General features: G+C 38.7%; 2 protein-coding genes and 1 pseudogene across 4 annotated transcripts; all 3 read right to left on the bottom strand.

The window, feature by feature from the left end:
• Positions 1 to 4334: 4334 nt before the first annotated feature.
• LOC112273133 (putative plastid-lipid-associated protein 2, chloroplastic) lies at positions 4335 to 6754 on the bottom strand. Of its 2 annotated transcripts, XM_024501578.3 has the most exons (5): positions 6144 to 6754; positions 5845 to 5913; positions 5321 to 5665; positions 5036 to 5231; positions 4335 to 4913 (listed from the first exon to the last, which is right to left on the bottom strand). In XM_024501578.3, the coding sequence occupies exons 1-5, from the start codon at positions 6374 to 6376 to the stop codon at positions 4566 to 4568; spliced, it is 1191 nt and encodes a 396-aa protein (XP_024357346.1). In that variant the 5' UTR covers positions 6377 to 6754; the 3' UTR covers positions 4335 to 4565. The 2 variants fall into 2 exon arrangements, with proteins under 2 accessions (XP_024357346.1, XP_024357347.1); XM_024501579.3 differs by lacking the exon at positions 5845 to 5913 and having other exon boundaries at positions 6144 to 6753.
• A 1222-nt stretch (positions 6755 to 7976) lies between these two features.
• LOC112273071 (sugar transport protein 7-like) lies at positions 7977 to 11424 on the bottom strand (annotated as a pseudogene). Its single transcript, XR_016498854.1, has 2 exons — positions 10043 to 11424; positions 7977 to 9796 (listed from the first exon to the last, which is right to left on the bottom strand). The product of XR_016498854.1 is annotated as a sugar transport protein 7-like (transcript).
• A 145-nt stretch (positions 11425 to 11569) lies between these two features.
• On the bottom strand, positions 11570 to 14314 carry LOC112273070 (mogroside I-E synthase). Its single transcript, XM_024501421.3, has 5 exons — positions 13425 to 14314; positions 12985 to 13248; positions 12558 to 12873; positions 12264 to 12453; positions 11570 to 12097 (listed from the first exon to the last, which is right to left on the bottom strand). The coding sequence occupies exons 1-5, from the start codon at positions 13926 to 13928 to the stop codon at positions 11740 to 11742; spliced, it is 1632 nt and encodes a 543-aa protein (XP_024357189.1). The 5' UTR covers positions 13929 to 14314; the 3' UTR covers positions 11570 to 11739.
• Positions 14315 to 15433: the final 1119 nt, after the last annotated feature.

Here is a 15433-nt window from a genome sequence, read left to right as displayed (position 1 = left end):
TTCAAGGTTCAAATTTGCAACTTTGTCATTTGATTATAATATACTATAAGGTAGATGTGTATTGTTTGGATTATTTTTTCTCTATACCTACTTCTTATAGGATATGAAATATGTGTAGTTAGTATAAGCTAATTAGCCAATCCAAATCCTATCCATGGCCACTTGCTTCATAATTTTTGGAATTCATATGAACATTGAACAATCCTTTATTAAAAAGAAGATTTTTTGTACTCATTAAAAGCTAATATTCTCTAATTATGTTGACTATTAAGCTTAGAATGATTAACATAGTTTAAGCACATAGTTACATCTATTTTAAATACATATCTTTTTGGTGTTTGTTCCTAGTTGGATTAATACATAATTATATGAAAAGAGTGGATCTCAGATGGTGACTTTTTTTTCTTTTTATTTTTTTTTTGCACCCAATTTTGATCAAGTAGCTCTTCATTTTGGTTGCCCTATTTTCAGCCATACTCTACCATAATTGATTTGTGTTGTAATATAATATTTTTTTGAAAACTTGGTAGAAAAGAGACACAATTTTAGTTTGATTTGTAGCACAATTATACACAATAAACTTTTTTTTTTCATAGTAGAAGGTAGATGTGAAACTACAAGGTTTTTGTTGTTCCAAATAATATGATTTTTTGCAAAGAATATCAATATATTAATTTTAAAGTAATTATTAGTGAATATTTAAGCAATCACTTATTATTGTGATTATTGTATAGGAAAGAAAGAAAGTATGATGGATGTTGTTTCTATATGCTTATAAGTTATTGTTAGGATTATCAAGAAAAGTTCATGCAACTTGAATATAGATTTATGCATAGAAACTTCAACAAAACATGTATTTAGGTTGGATTAGAAGGAGAAATATGAAGCCAAAGAATATTATACAAACGGCCATTGCATGTAACCACAAAGATATCTTTGGACATTGGATATTTAAGAGACTTGATGTGGGCTCATTGCTGACCTTCAAAGGAGATGGTGTTTAAAGTGCTAAGGCTCAAATTATTAAGTTTTTAGATTACTCTTATACAAGAATTGATACAATGACAATATGTTGGCTGTTCTACTATCAAGTTCTCAACTTGGATCCAAGGCTATCTAAAAGACTTTGCACATGCAATTGTAAGTTTTTTAATTGATTATTTGTAATATTATTTATTTTAATGATTGATGATTGAGATGATAGAAATAAGTGATTATTATTTTACTACATTATAAAGATTATATATATATATATATATATATATTAATTGATTAAGCAATTGACTTGAATCAAAATTCAATATGATGAAGCATTTTGAAATGTGTTTTCTTATCAACATTAATAATTTTTTTTCTTTCAAACTTATAGATATATACTTTATATCATGCTAAGAAGATATATGCCTTTAAAGCATCAAAGATGTTATTATTGTTATACACATGCAAATAAGGGTAGTAATATTACATTCATATAAATCAAAAAATCAATATCATACAAAGACATCAATTCACTGAATGGAAGTAAAATATCATTAATTTTTTTAGTCACCATATAATAAATAATGTACTCTTGGTCAAAATATTTAATAAATAATTGGCCTTAAGTTTCAAATTTTTCTTGGTACACTTTGTGCTATTCAAGTACTAAACCTTGAAGTTAAGAAATAATTTCTTATGCTTTCCATATGGCAATCCTTTCCAACTTTGCTGTCTTATCCTATAACATGTTGTTCTTTGCAATCACCACATCTTTGTTTACCTTACTTATCCTTAATCAAGAGCTTGGTTGGTAGAGTTTCATACTATTTGAGCTTGAGAGCGATAATTTATTAGGAATAGAGTTACTTTGACTCATAATCCACTACCATATATGCAATAATTTTTTTATTCTAAAACTAATTTAGCATCTAGAGAGTTTTTATCAAATCATAGTTGGTAAGCAACAAAGGTAGACATGAGAGCATGTCAGAGTTGGAACAAAGAGAATGAGAAAGAGAGCATATTGGAGTTGGAAGAAGAAGGTGTGTTGCAAATGAAGAGCAAAAAAGTTTCGAAAAAGATATAAAAAAAGTATTTAGTAGTACTAAATTTTACTAGTAGCAAGTGTTTCAACATGCAAAAGAGAAGACCTTTGCTTGGGTTAAATTTCTTCTAATAATCATAAAGTACAACTTCTAGAATCAACTTAAGATTATTTCATATATATACAAAAAAATACATCGTAATAGAATGCTTTGACATTTCTAATTAAACCTCTAATCTTTGTATTAAATTATTCTTTTTAAAGTTGATACATAAACGTCTTATCAAATAAATAAAAAATTAGAATTTTACTATATGTATTTTAGACTTAGATTTTATATAGAAAAAAACTATATAATTACCCTTAAAAACTATATAAATATTATGTATGTATGTATATATATATATATATATATATATAGATAAAATTTGAAATATCTTGCAATCAATTAAATTAATTTATTATATGTATAATTTTTTTTAATATAATTTAAAAACACAATTAGAAATAAAATGTATATTTTATCTATTATTTTTTATTTTAAATTAATATATATAAATAAATATATTTTTTAATAATATTATTATTTTAAAAATAAAATAAAAAATATTTTTTCTACTTTTAGTTGGATATTTTATTAATTTTTTTATATTTATGTTTTTTAAAGATTTTTTAAAATATTTTTTAAAAATAATTTCGTAATAAAAAAGTATAACTTTATTATAATCTGTTCTATTTCTTACATTTTATACTTAAAAAATATTTAAAATTATAAATGTCTATGATATTATTGGTTTTTTCTAAAAGACGAATTTTATAAGAAGTTGCAATATTTTTTAGTGATTCAATAGTCACAAAATTTAAATTTTATTTAATGGCATTTGCTACAAATTCCATTTCTACTTTCTTTGAATGCAGTTAATGAATTCTATGAATCATGAACAATATTTCATCTCTAAGTAGTAAAACCATTCTTTTTTATTTAATTAAAATGTAGGTCTTTAATTATATCCTAAAATAAATTATTTTAAATATCTAATTTTAAATTAGTTTTTTGTATTTGGTATTAATTCTTTATTTAACATGTTATGTATAATTAAGTTATTTTATTTTATTTATGTAATATAATTATCAATTATCTTATCATAATTCTCATTTTAAAGTAGAATTAAGTAGCTTTAAGTTTTATTTTTAAGATTCTTATTTTAAATTTAAATAGTTAGGTTGGATTTTTAATTGCACATATCCATATCATGTATCAACACGTAAAAATATCAATTAAGAATTTTTTTAGCAGATGTATAAATAATATATTCATATAAGGATGTTGTTATTTCCACCTACATTTTTTACTATTTATATCCAAATTTACTACATGGTCTTGTAATCCATGACCTTGCCTTCCCTCATCTACTACTTCCTTGTCATTTCACACCTTTTCACACCTTGAATTTGACTCAACGGGATAAAAACATCTTTGAGATGGTCAAGCAAACTCACAAGTGTGGTAATTGTAGGAAATTGTGCATTGTAAGAAAACATGTTGCAAAAAGCCTACAAGTGACACCAACGTTGTCATATGCAAACCATATAAATAATATAATATTTAAATAATTATAAAGAATAGTTAAAACCATTCTTTACTATTGTCTGTACATTAAAAAAAATAGTTTGAATTCCTAATCAATCCTAGTTAATGATAATGTCTATTATTTAATAAAAAATAACTGATTAAATATAGATCTAGCATTTCTATTCTATTTTATTAATATTTTTATTTAAAATAGTTAGAGAATTATATATTTTAATTAAATTGATAATATTTTTCAGTAATATTTAGATAACCAATTATGTGGTTGTATATGTTAGAATATTTAGTTATCTTTTTATGTTTTAATATTATTTATATAAATTTGTAGTATTAAATAAAATAAATAACTTTATATTTGAAAGAGTATATATATATAGTTACAAAAGAAAATCATGACCATAAAGTCACAAATTTTATTTTTAATGAAGAAAAATGTTGACTAAACTGTGTATTTTTTAATTTTTGTTATGATTACATAAACCTATACTAATTACTATAGAGTTATTGTCAAAGTGACTTTGAGATTGATATACTTCCAAAAGAATCTTATTTAATCACATAATTAAATCCACATATAGCTTTACATTCAAGACTTACAATAACCATGTATTATTAATGGCCACAAAATATGAAATCTACTGAGACCTCTATGACCCCAGAATACTTCATGAAAACATTCAAAACCCAATTCAACTTCGAAAGCACTTGTGACCAAAACAATACCTTCAAAAATCTAATAGGCAATACTCTATTGAAAATCTCACAGTTATTCCAATTCAAGCTTGTTTAATTTTGTGAGATTATAGGTACCCCAAGTCTATAGAGCTCCAACGGAACCTCCACAGTATGAATGCTACACGTGGTTTAAGAAACATAGTAAGTGTTTATTAGGCAATAATAAGCGTTTATCTCAAACTATAATCGTTGGAGTTCGGACGATGAGCGTTGGTTTCAAAGGTGCGGCGGAGTTGTCGATGCGAGGAGCTCGGCGATGGCAGATCCTGGCTTGACGAGTGCGAAGACGCCGCCACCCGCGACGCGCGCAATGCGCACGCAATCGTCGACGTACGTGATCACCTGCCAGCTTTGCACGGTGTTCGCTGGGTATGGGATCCGGAGCGGTGGATGCGACGCGGCTTGTTTCGTCACCTGCTTGGTCACGTCTTCGATCGGCTGCAGCAGGGATTTTAAGCCCCGGAGATTGATCTTGTGACCCATGAAATCCGTCATCTCGGGGCCGTTGTCGACAACCTCCTCGTCTACCTGGGACGTGGCGATGAAGCTCTCCTCATACATCATCTGCAGAAACACCCACCTCGATCAAGTTGATATGTATCCCACAGTTGTTTTGTGGGCGACTGCTTCCAGCAGCGATGTCGGTGTAGTCGGTGCGGTGTGAGGGATAGGAATGAACTGAGTACCTGGAGACGCTTTGGACTGCGCACATCGAATGAAGCGCACTTGGTGAACGTTGTCTTCATGTAAGGGCCCGTGAAAGAGACGGTGTTATCTATAGTAAGGGAGTCTGCGTCGATGTCTTGAGCGATCTCGGTGATGTTCACCAATGGTAGGTATTTTGCAGCGATAAAAGGAAGAAACTCCTCTACCGACGTGTACCTGCGGGTAGGGATGGTTTAACCATGTTATGAGCTCTCAACATGCTGAAAAATCACATCAGGGGAAAGTGTGTCGTAAATGGTACATACGCCATGATCCATTTTCCATTAATGGTTTCGAGATTTTCTGTTGGTGCCGGGGTTGGATTGACTGCCTCCAGCTGCGTGATGATGTCGGCAATTGCAGCATGCGTCTCTCGAGTGGCATTCATCCCCCAATTGGTACCGTACACCGCGTTCGCTAGACTCTTTTTCAAGTCATCCCGTTGATGGTTGTCGTGGTCTGCCACTATCTCCTCTCCGTGCTCTTCGTTTTGATGACCCTCCTCCTCGTCCCCAGCGTCGAAGCTTTTTTGTTCCTCATCGTTCTTGTCATCAGCATCTTGGTTGTCGTCACTGGCAGGGGGTTCAGTTGTATCCTCACGTTCGACTTTACTGCACTTGCCTCCAAGTCAGAAACATTGATAAGCATCCGCATCAAATACATCGTTTTGTGCAGATTGTTGTAGCCTTTCGCAGAGCAAAGTTCAGCTATACTCTAACTTCCAATTCTGAGCTTCTACATTTGGACGTGATACGAACTTTCTCGTTAATTTAGTTTAGTTCGCACCCACCGTACTTTCTCGGGTCGTGAAAATTGCTCCCACAGAAGGTTCAAGACATTCTGGAAGTACTCATCTTTCCTACATGCCATCGGTGTGTGTGGAAGTTACCACAGCGCACTATGATCTTGTATCATGAGGCTCATGTTCCTAGCGAAAACTCATTTTACTCAACATACAATTTACTATAAGATCAACAATCAACATTTTCTTTTTTCTAAATTTCTATAGCGATGGTGTGAAGTTCTTTTTTTCAGTGAACAGTTCAACATTTGAATAAATGTATTCCAAAAATGGATCAAAACACGTACTCTTCCTTGTCCTTCGAGTAGACGGCAGGGGATCGTCTCCTCCTGGACATTCTAAGTGAGGTAGAGGGTGATAACCCGTTTGCTGTCAAGCGTGGGAGGTTGATGCCAAACTTGGAATTTCTCACTATCGTCACACCTGCTGAAACTGCAGTCTGCATTTCCACATATCGGGAAGACTGTTTCGCTTTTTGCAAAGCCAAAACACTCACCGAGCCAGTTGCCAAAGAACCCATCGTCACGATAGTACACGATTGACACGGGTGGAGAGGTTTTCCGCTCCGATCTCAAACCTTGGAAACCGCGTCAAACTCTGACTCATCCAGCAAACTCTATCATATTAAGAAGACTTACTCTAGTCACGTGTCAAACTCTGACTCATCCAGCAAACTGCAGGGTTTAATGCCGCATTCGGAAAACAAAACCTGCAATGAATATATGCCCTCAGCAGCGACCGTTGCGAAGCACTTCATTCAGTGGACGCAAGCAAACTCAGATTCTCTTCTTATGCTCCAACGTAATTTTTCTCCAAGCTTGAATACTTCTCATGGCCTCACTTGTTCGTGTGAACTGTTTGCAAGAGCAGTAAGCTACAGACTGCCAAGTCTTCTTAATATGATCTTTTCCAAGGCAATGGTACGATTTTCATGAAGGCGTTAGTTGCAGATTGGTGGTGCTGCGTTGAACAGAGCGTATGTACTCAATGGTGTGCTGCTATAGACTAAATTAGCTACAAAGTGATTGTACGCAGGGTTGTTTGGGTTGGTCACAGGATGGTTTAGCAAGTCAAACGTCAAAGCTGTATTCGATAATGCAACCTCTTCATTGAACCCAAATCCACGATCTGCTGAACAATATTGGAATATGGGTATGATGCGATATTTGACGTTGTTTAGGTTACTCATAGAATACTTCCTCCGGTTGGATCCACTATACTTTGCTATCTGATTATCGGAGGCTATCCTTCCAACGTGATTCTTTAAGAAAGATTGGCCGTTCCTGATTGTAATTTAGTTAATGATTAGGTCTCCATGATTGAAGCCGATTGCTATATAAATCGGAAGCATATTGAAGTGCTCTTAGACGTGGCTGGGCAGAGACCATTCTCTGATATTCTGCATACAGCTTCCTCAGGATGCCACGTCCAGGTTCACAACAAACAGCAGTTCGGACTTCCCGTGGGAGCCAGCTACTTACCTCAGCCTGGCCGATGATAGTGAGGATACGTGGGACAAGATTGTTGTAAGGTTCACTCATAAATGACCTCGATCCATTAACTAACCTTAAGCCCTCTGTGATCTGGGAGGCCTATTGGCAACCGATTCCAATTGTGGATGGCTGTAATTTTAGATGGAATCCAACAGTTGTCAATCAGGTCATCTGCTTCAAATAGACCGACTTGCAGTAGGAAGCATTGGATGGGGAAATATCTCCCTATCTGGAGCTGGTGCCAGTGTGCTGGAACTGAAGTTTGGTGCGTATCAAAACAATGCTGTGTTTAATGTTCTGTTTATCAGTACAGACAAGTGAAGGAAGAGTTCCTTTCTGATTACGGATCACACTGATCGTTCTCAAAATTGATTTCTAAATAAATTCAAATATTTGTGAACCATATTAAAGCAGTTGGAACTTAACGAAGTAGCAGGGTCTTTCAAATCCTTCTACCAAATTACAAATTCTGCGCCAGACCTAATACTTCCGCTGCATGTCATCACTTAAGACATGCAACATCAATCAGAGCTCTGTGCCACCAGATATCAACACACCATATTTCAACCCATATCTGTTAACAAAGTACGCATTACACATTGCTTCAGTTTCAACTTAACTGTTGCATCAGAGCAGAAACTTCTTTTATTTAAATGCTTGAACCGCGAGTACAGATTACGACATAGTTTACAGATATTGACTCTGAACGAGACAACAATCCTGCTGCAAGACCAAGCTACTTAACACTTCATAACTGGAATATAGATAGCCTCTCACAAACTACCGCCCTAACTTCGAAGGCTGCGGCAATGGAGGTGGCAGATGGTGGCAGACATCCCAGGTGGAGATCGATCACCATTCATACCACATTCTTGCTGCTCAGTCAATTGCAAATTGACTGTCTCGGTTAAAGCAATAGTCTGAAAACTGGTTTGTTGCATCAATCGTGTACCTTTTGCCCTCGAAAATTTACCTTTTTCTCTGTTCGAGGCTATCCATGCTTAAACTTTGACAGAATGCGAATATGCGATTAAAAAACCTAAACACTTCAAAAACTCTATTGGGTCATCTTGGGCTTCTCATCGTGGATGGGGGGGTCGTTGGGCATGATGCACTTCCACAACCAGTGTCGGCGCCACACGTCGATCATCTCCTCAATAGGCAATCTCTTAGTCTCAGGCAAGTCGAGGACAATGAAGATGGTCATGATCACCACCCACCCGGCGAAGAAGAGGAAGATGCCGTGCTCGAAGTGGCACAGGATGGTGAGGAAGATCTGAGCGATGATGAAGGTCTAGATGAGGTTGACACCGACAGTGATAGACATTTCAGCGGAGCGAGTCTCGATGGGGAAGATCTCACTGGGCACCAACCACCTGAGAGGGCCCCACGACCAGGCGAACGTAGAGACGTAGATGCAGATGAGGATGACAAAGCCCACGGCCTCACCCTCGGGAAGCTCGGTAGTGCCTTCGAACTTGAGTGCCAGGATGATGGCGATTATGACCTGACTGATGGTCATCTGAACTCCTCCCTCCAAGAACAGCACGCGACAGCCCCATCGGTCGACTACTCCGAGCGAGACGAAAGTGGCTACTACGTTGACGGCGCCAGTAGTGACGGCTGAGTACAGGGACGCGTCCTGACCGAACCCAATGGTGTTGAAGAGCACCGGAGTGTAGAACATGATACCTGTCACTTGCTGAAAGAATGGAATGGCAATGGCCATCACCAGCTGAGATCGGTTCCTCTTCTGCAGGATGTTGGGCATCGGGTGCTCCACCCTCTGAGCGATCTCAGAGGCCTCCACCATATCCTCGTACTCGGCATTGACTTTGTGTGGCACGAATTTTGGTGAGGATTTGGCGTCCCTGCTCGCGCTTGCCGCGCTCGATCAAGCTGTTTGGAGTTTCAGGGCAAAAGATGCCTCCGAGAGTGAGAAGGGTCGCAGGGACAGCAGCCAGCCCAAGTACACGCGCCATCTGTTGGGGTGCATTTTGTCAGACCGTATTTGATGAGGTTTGCAGTGAGGATTCCGACGGTCGCTGCAAGCTGGAACATTATGTTGAGAGCTCCTCTAAGCCTAGCAGGCGTCATCTCGGACAAAGGAGCAGACTGCAAAATTCAAACATGCTCGTTATTGTTCATCATTTTAATGCCTTGGATGACGTTGAATTCTGTGAAGGAATCAGAGTGATCTAGTTTTTATCCTACCAAGAAAGCTATACCGGCCAAGAACATACTCAACTTCCGTCCTCCCAAGCGTGTAGCGAAAGAGGCTAAGAATGTCGCCACCAGTCCAGCAAGGTATAACGACGAAGTGTAGAGCTGCAAACCGGAGTCGTCATACTTGCAGTAATGGCTCTCGTGCAACTCGCGTGAGTGCTTATTGTGGTAGACGTGGGGGAAAAACTTTATTAGGAAGTCGTCCATGGCAGTGACACCCCCTGCGAAAATAAATTATGGCCGTCAGCGAGTCTCTTACAGATTTACAATGTCAAGGAGACGACGACAGCCTGGTTAATATGAATACGAATTCCATATGAGCTCATTTCCTTTCCAGCTATCCGAAGCCCAATGACAACAATGGCCTTGAGCGCCAAATTTGCAGTGTATTGATTTCGAAGCATACCATCGCAAACCTCAACAATGCACGCAGCGCTATATTCTAATTCTGTATACTAAACTCATACCTGAGATTCCGATGTCATATTCGAAAAGGAGACCGCCTCTGGCTGCAACGATGCGGGCCTGAATAACATACACTGTGGTCTTTCCCTCATACTGTGCCCCTTTCGAGCCACCACTACTCACCACGCCGCCGCCCGCCATCTCGACTCAGCACTATCCCTTCAAGCTGCTGAATTACCTTCAGCTGGTGGACTGGAATCTATCACCTGGATCCAAAATCTAAAGCTCCGGCTTACAACAAGTTCACGTACTCAAGAGATGGACTCCTGAAGTGTAGAGAGCCAATGCAATGAGAAACTACAGGTCGGCAGAGAAGGCTCCGCCAAAGAGAAGCCCCTTCGCTGCAGGTGGGCAACTGACGTTCGGAGTAAGTCTGGAGTGTGCTCAAGAGCAGTGGACCACTGAAGTACTGGTGGCTTTCTGGAAACAAATCCTAGGATCTTATAGTGAGGAATCTGCCTACGGAACATGAGCTAGTGCTTGGCCTCGCTAGTGGGATTCACAGGTACGAATCCCAGAAACCTCGCTGTCTGCTTGCGCCGCTTGGTGTACAAGCAGGTGGTTTCGAGTTTCACTCGGCGCTCCAGCTCATTCAAAAAGAAATTCACGCACGAAACATTAAAATCCTACCGCAGTCGATCATTGTCAGCGCTGCAAAGATCGCAGCTTCTTCGCGTCCTAACACCTCGCTGTGCTGAATCAGTTCCAACTCAGTTTAGGATCACATGGCCCCATCCAATCAGTCGGTCCCTGTTATCCGCTCTGCGGTAGTACAATAGAACAGTAGTTCTCGTCTCATCCGGCAATAAAAAGAAAATTGATCCTGGACTTTTAAGCTGCACCCCATCTAACTTTCTGCTGCGGTCACATCTTACTATCCGCATTTGTAGATAATTAGAATGCTCAAACTATGAAGCGTTCGTAAAAATTATTTGATTGGTTTTAAATTGTATGACTCCATATCACAATATAAAAACTCGAAAATATTTTAGGTTCTTTTCTTACATACCAACACATTGTAAGTTTTTTTTCTAGTCAAACAAGCACGAAGATCCAAAGAAACGCTATTGTACTACCGTTAATACAATTTATAAAAATGCTATATGATTTGAGATTTAATAATTATAGATCGTTTATAAAGGTGCTGCTCTGAGCTACAGGTTAACTCTGCAAATTCGACGAATTCGACATGAGGTTCTCATGAGAGCGACAGGAGCATGAGGGTCGAAATTGCGTATTTAGAGTTGCTGATTCCAGCCATCCTCATGAGAACCGCATGTCGAAGGAAATTAATGTTGAGGAAGTTTTTTCATCTACTCAGAAGGGTTCAACCATGAATATATTTACGTTTTCATTATTCATACTGTGTTTCATGAATTTCAAGAGACGCAATCCTGGTAACTTGTGCTGACTGAGTAGGAGAATCTTAAGGTTATAGCTTAAAATCGGGAGAATTTGTTGTGGTCCACCTTATGAAATGGAATTCCGAACTTGCTTTGGTTTGCTTTTCCCTGTGATGGTTCCTTCAATTCTGATAAGGGTGGCTGGAAACAGTCTAAATTCAGTCCATGTGATGATAATGCTGCGCTTTCAAGTGTGAAGCGCTGGCAACTTGTACAAAAGAATTTGGACAACAGCCATTGAATGAGCCATGTAAACTCAATTTGCGCACATTACTGATTACCTTCGATTTCTAAAGCTATCGAAATTGTCTATTAGCTGTACACGGAGTATTCAAATGAACTCGATGAAGTTGCTGGTTAGGCCGACTTGCTAAGAAATTGTCTCTTTTTCCGCGAAGGAGACGAAGATAAGCTTCAAAACTTTGTCGTGAGCAGCCTCCTTGTGACAGCACTTCACGAGACTTGATTCTAAGTCTCTGCATGTTTTCTCGAATTAATTGCCCTTTCTCCTCTTGCATTAGATTCCTTACCTTCTTCTCAATCTCCTCTTTCGAGACAAATCGATCCAGCCTTACCTTCTCACTTTCGAGCTCTTCCTTCGTGTGGGGGTTTCCCTCCACCTCAATGGCTACTCTCAGCGTGTCCACTAAGATTCTGGAAATCGTCCAAGTTTAGGCACAACATGCGAGATTGCGACTTTTGCTAACATTCTCAAAGGATGCACAATCCAATTCTACAATTTTTGATGCAGAAGCACATTAATAACAAGTTAGCATGTCCGCAAAATACCAATGGTTTCGTTGTGACATGGAAGACTAACCTGCAGTTGAGGTGTTGCTCTGCTTTGAACGGCCATCCCAGTATCGGAACTCCAGCGCATACAGCCTCAAGAGTAGAATTCCATCCACAGTGACTAAAGAATCCTCCTATCGCCGGATGCTTCAGAATCCGCATCTGCTGCGCCCATCCAGAGTAGCACATTCCTCTTTCTTTCACGTGGTCCTCAAACCCTGTAACCCCACACCACAGGAGAGTAAGACCAATTTCTGTGATTCAGTAGTGAGATGTTGGCACTGCTCTTCTATGAAAACAATCGAGAGATTTAGAGAATTACCCGATGGAAGGAACTCTGTGATGGAGCATGGACCTCCCAAAGCTGCTGTCATTCCGGGTGAGTCCGGAGGCCGAACTAGCCACAGAAAAGAGCTGCCACTTGCTTCTAATCCCAGAGCCATTTCCAGCAGCTGTGGAGGTGAATTGGTTTGCATACTTCCAAAGGAAACGTAGATAACTGAAGAAGGAGGTCGCGTGTTCAGCCACAAGATACATGGATCCGTCTCCTCCGAACCTTGCTGCAGAATGTCATCATCTCTGTCCCTCCTGACATAAGACTCTGGAAGCAACGGCCCTATGTCGTAGATAAATTTAATCTGCACACCTGGTGTTCCTCAGAACACATTTTTGAGGCTCTTTCAGCAAACGAAACAATCAGAAACGAGAATGTGTCCACCGCACATAAGGTCATCGGTTGGACTGAATACCTGTGCATCTGGAGCTGCAATGACTTCATTGCGCAAGGCATCAAGTACGGGTTTCTCTAGGTCATAGTAAGTGTTGATCAGAACCACGTCTGCGTTTTGACACGCGAAGTAATGACGACTCATCCATTTGTACATGACGGGATCCATAAACGAGCTAAATAGATCTAATGCGGGAATTGGTGGGAGACCAGGAATATCTGTGAAAACCATGTTGCGCATTTCTCGAGTGATTGGTATACGCCCTTCTTGATATAGGCGGCGCGTCTGCAAACAGGTGCACGACAAACATAATCACCACAGATCTAAAGTCTAAAATCTCGCAGCCTCAATTGCTTAACTGGCAGTTGGAAATTGCTTCTATAGTGACAAATTCAAGCCAGTAACATTGAACATTTCAACATTTTTAATCTGGAGAAGAGACGGCACAGAACAAAGCTTACTTGTAATGCACATGACATTGCACTTGCTGAGGATGAATAGAACATATGCTTTTCAATCTTAAGATTTTCCGCCGCAAGTTGAGCCCATGGAACAAACAAGTCGTGCAAGACACAGACGGGAGGAGCTGCAGGTTGCACATTTCGCAGTTTCATTGAATCTGGTGACCCAACATCGACGATGAGCTCTTGCAAGAGCTTCACCACATTGAGCTGCGCCTCGGGGTCCTCCCTCTCCTTTTCCATCCACTCATAATGGGAGAGATGCGCCATGTTGTCCCTCAACCCTAGAAGCCTCAGAGGTAATCCTTGAGAAGTCAAATCCATCGATCCGACTAAACTCCGCACCTCTACGACATGCCTGTCTGTGGTCACTAAGGTAATGACGATTCCCTCAGCTGCCAATCGTCGAGCAATTTCCAAGAACGGGATGGTATGCCCAGCTCCGAACCACGGTATCAAAACGACATGCGGCACACCAGTCCAGTCGACAATCGATGACTCCATGGTCCGTCGACTTCAGTCGTCCACCAAATCTCGCGAGTCTAACAAACGAGCAAGATGCACCCAGTTAACTTACACTGAAGCTGAAGTTATTCCTTGTCAAGGAATGGCGAGACGAATCATTTCCACCAACTCGACCAATACCTCGATTGCAAGTGTGCGCTCTATATATCCTCGACCTGGGAAAAATGTCCTGAGGTCCTGCACTGCAGCGTGCTAGACACGGAACGTGCAGCAACCACGAAACTAGTAATTGCCCTTTTTCTGGTTTAGACTGATGACGCCACAATGCGGTTGCAATCGGAGTTGAAAATCAGTATCGCGAATCGCAAAAGCCTGGCTCTCTCCTCCAGCTTCAGTACTACAGGACTCGAGATGATGGCTCGACTCCGCCGCGTTAAAACCCCTTGACCACGAAAACATGTCGCAGGGGTGACGGAAAAGCTGACGTCGCCGTTGAAACGTTGGCTTTGAAACTGTGTTTCTCATTCTTCAGACTGCCTGATGTCAACTTAGATTTGTAGGACAAATATTTCACCTAACTAGATTGATATCTAACAACAAGTGTATGGAATTGTGATTCTTCAAGTGTTTTCCTAATTCTGATTCTGCAAATGTTTTAAATATTGTTATCTAAGGTTATGTATTCTATCAAAGGATTTGTTCTTTACAGAATAAGTTTTATTGTACTGATGCAATTCTATGCTTCTAAATCATGATATTGTTATTGAGATTTTGGAGTATATATATATCTACATATATATATTAATACAAGTTACAATGATGTTACACAATAAGCAGTTTTTCAATATTGTATTTGAATTATTTTAAATTAACTTTATATATAATACTTGTTTGAGGTGTCTCATGGTCTTCTAGTCTAAACTTGTGTAACATGTCCTACATCCTTGGCATTGCTTCCAACACAAGTTTAGATTTTGTCCCACAATCTTCTCAATATCAATTGCAACACTTACTAGTTCTTCTATCTTACTTCTTATTCCAAAAAGGTAATACCTAGAAAAATATAAAACCAAATAAATATTTTTGTTGCTTCATTATTAAGCTTGTGATAAGAATGTCATTACAAGTCCAATGAATTTACTCAACATAACAACAACTTAGAATAAGAGATGGAGCAATGAGGGTCGATCACTAAGAAAGTCTTGTTGTACTTAAACAACACCTTCTTTAAAATTGGATCTCATCCATATTCATACAAGCAATGAGCATGTGAGCATGAATTAAAGTTAAAGCAACTTGTGGTGATAGAAACACTATTCAATCACCAAATTATAACAAATCTTTTACTTCTAGACCCACGTTTTGTTGTGTTCCTAAGCAAGTGCAAATTTGTCATGGTGTACAAAGATTTATGATTTCTTCAAGTACTTTGTAGATGCAAAGCTTCAAATAGCATCAAAGTTTATACTAGTACCATTAATTATCAATCCATGTAGAACCTTTTAGTGCAATGACAACAATTTTTGGATATTGGTAGCTATTTC

The sequence above is a fragment of the Physcomitrium patens genome, chromosome 20 (assembly GCF_059467195.1).
Source record: "Physcomitrium patens ecotype Gransden chromosome 20, ASM5946719v1, whole genome shotgun sequence".
NCBI classification, from domain to species: domain Eukaryota; kingdom Viridiplantae; phylum Streptophyta; class Bryopsida; order Funariales; family Funariaceae; genus Physcomitrium; species Physcomitrium patens.
The sequence above is the reverse complement of the archived record's forward strand: the minus strand, read 5'-3'. Positions and strand labels throughout refer to the sequence as shown.

Coding starts and splice junctions, on each gene's coding strand:
- LOC112273133 (XM_024501578.3), bottom strand. CDS start 6,376: ATGGGTTCTTTGGCAACTGGCTCGGTGAGTGTTTTGGCTTTGCAAAAA. Junction 5,914..6,143: donor TACTCGAAGGACAAGGAAGA/GTACGTGTTTTG, acceptor GATGGCATGTAG/GAAAGATGAGTACTTCCAGA. Junction 5,232..5,320: donor AATGGAAAATGGATCATGGC/GTATGTACCATT, acceptor CCCTACCCGCAG/GTACACGTCGGTAGAGGAGT.
- LOC112273070 (XM_024501421.3), bottom strand. CDS start 13,928: ATGGAGTCATCGATTGTCGACTGGACTGGTGTGCCGCATGTCGTTTTG. Junction 12,874..12,984: donor TTGCAGCTCCAGATGCACAG/GTATTCAGTCCA, acceptor CCAGGTGTGCAG/ATTAAATTTATCTACGACAT. Junction 12,454..12,557: donor CACAGAGTTCCTTCCATCGG/GTAATTCTCTAA, acceptor GTGGGGTTACAG/GGTTTGAGGACCACGTGAAA.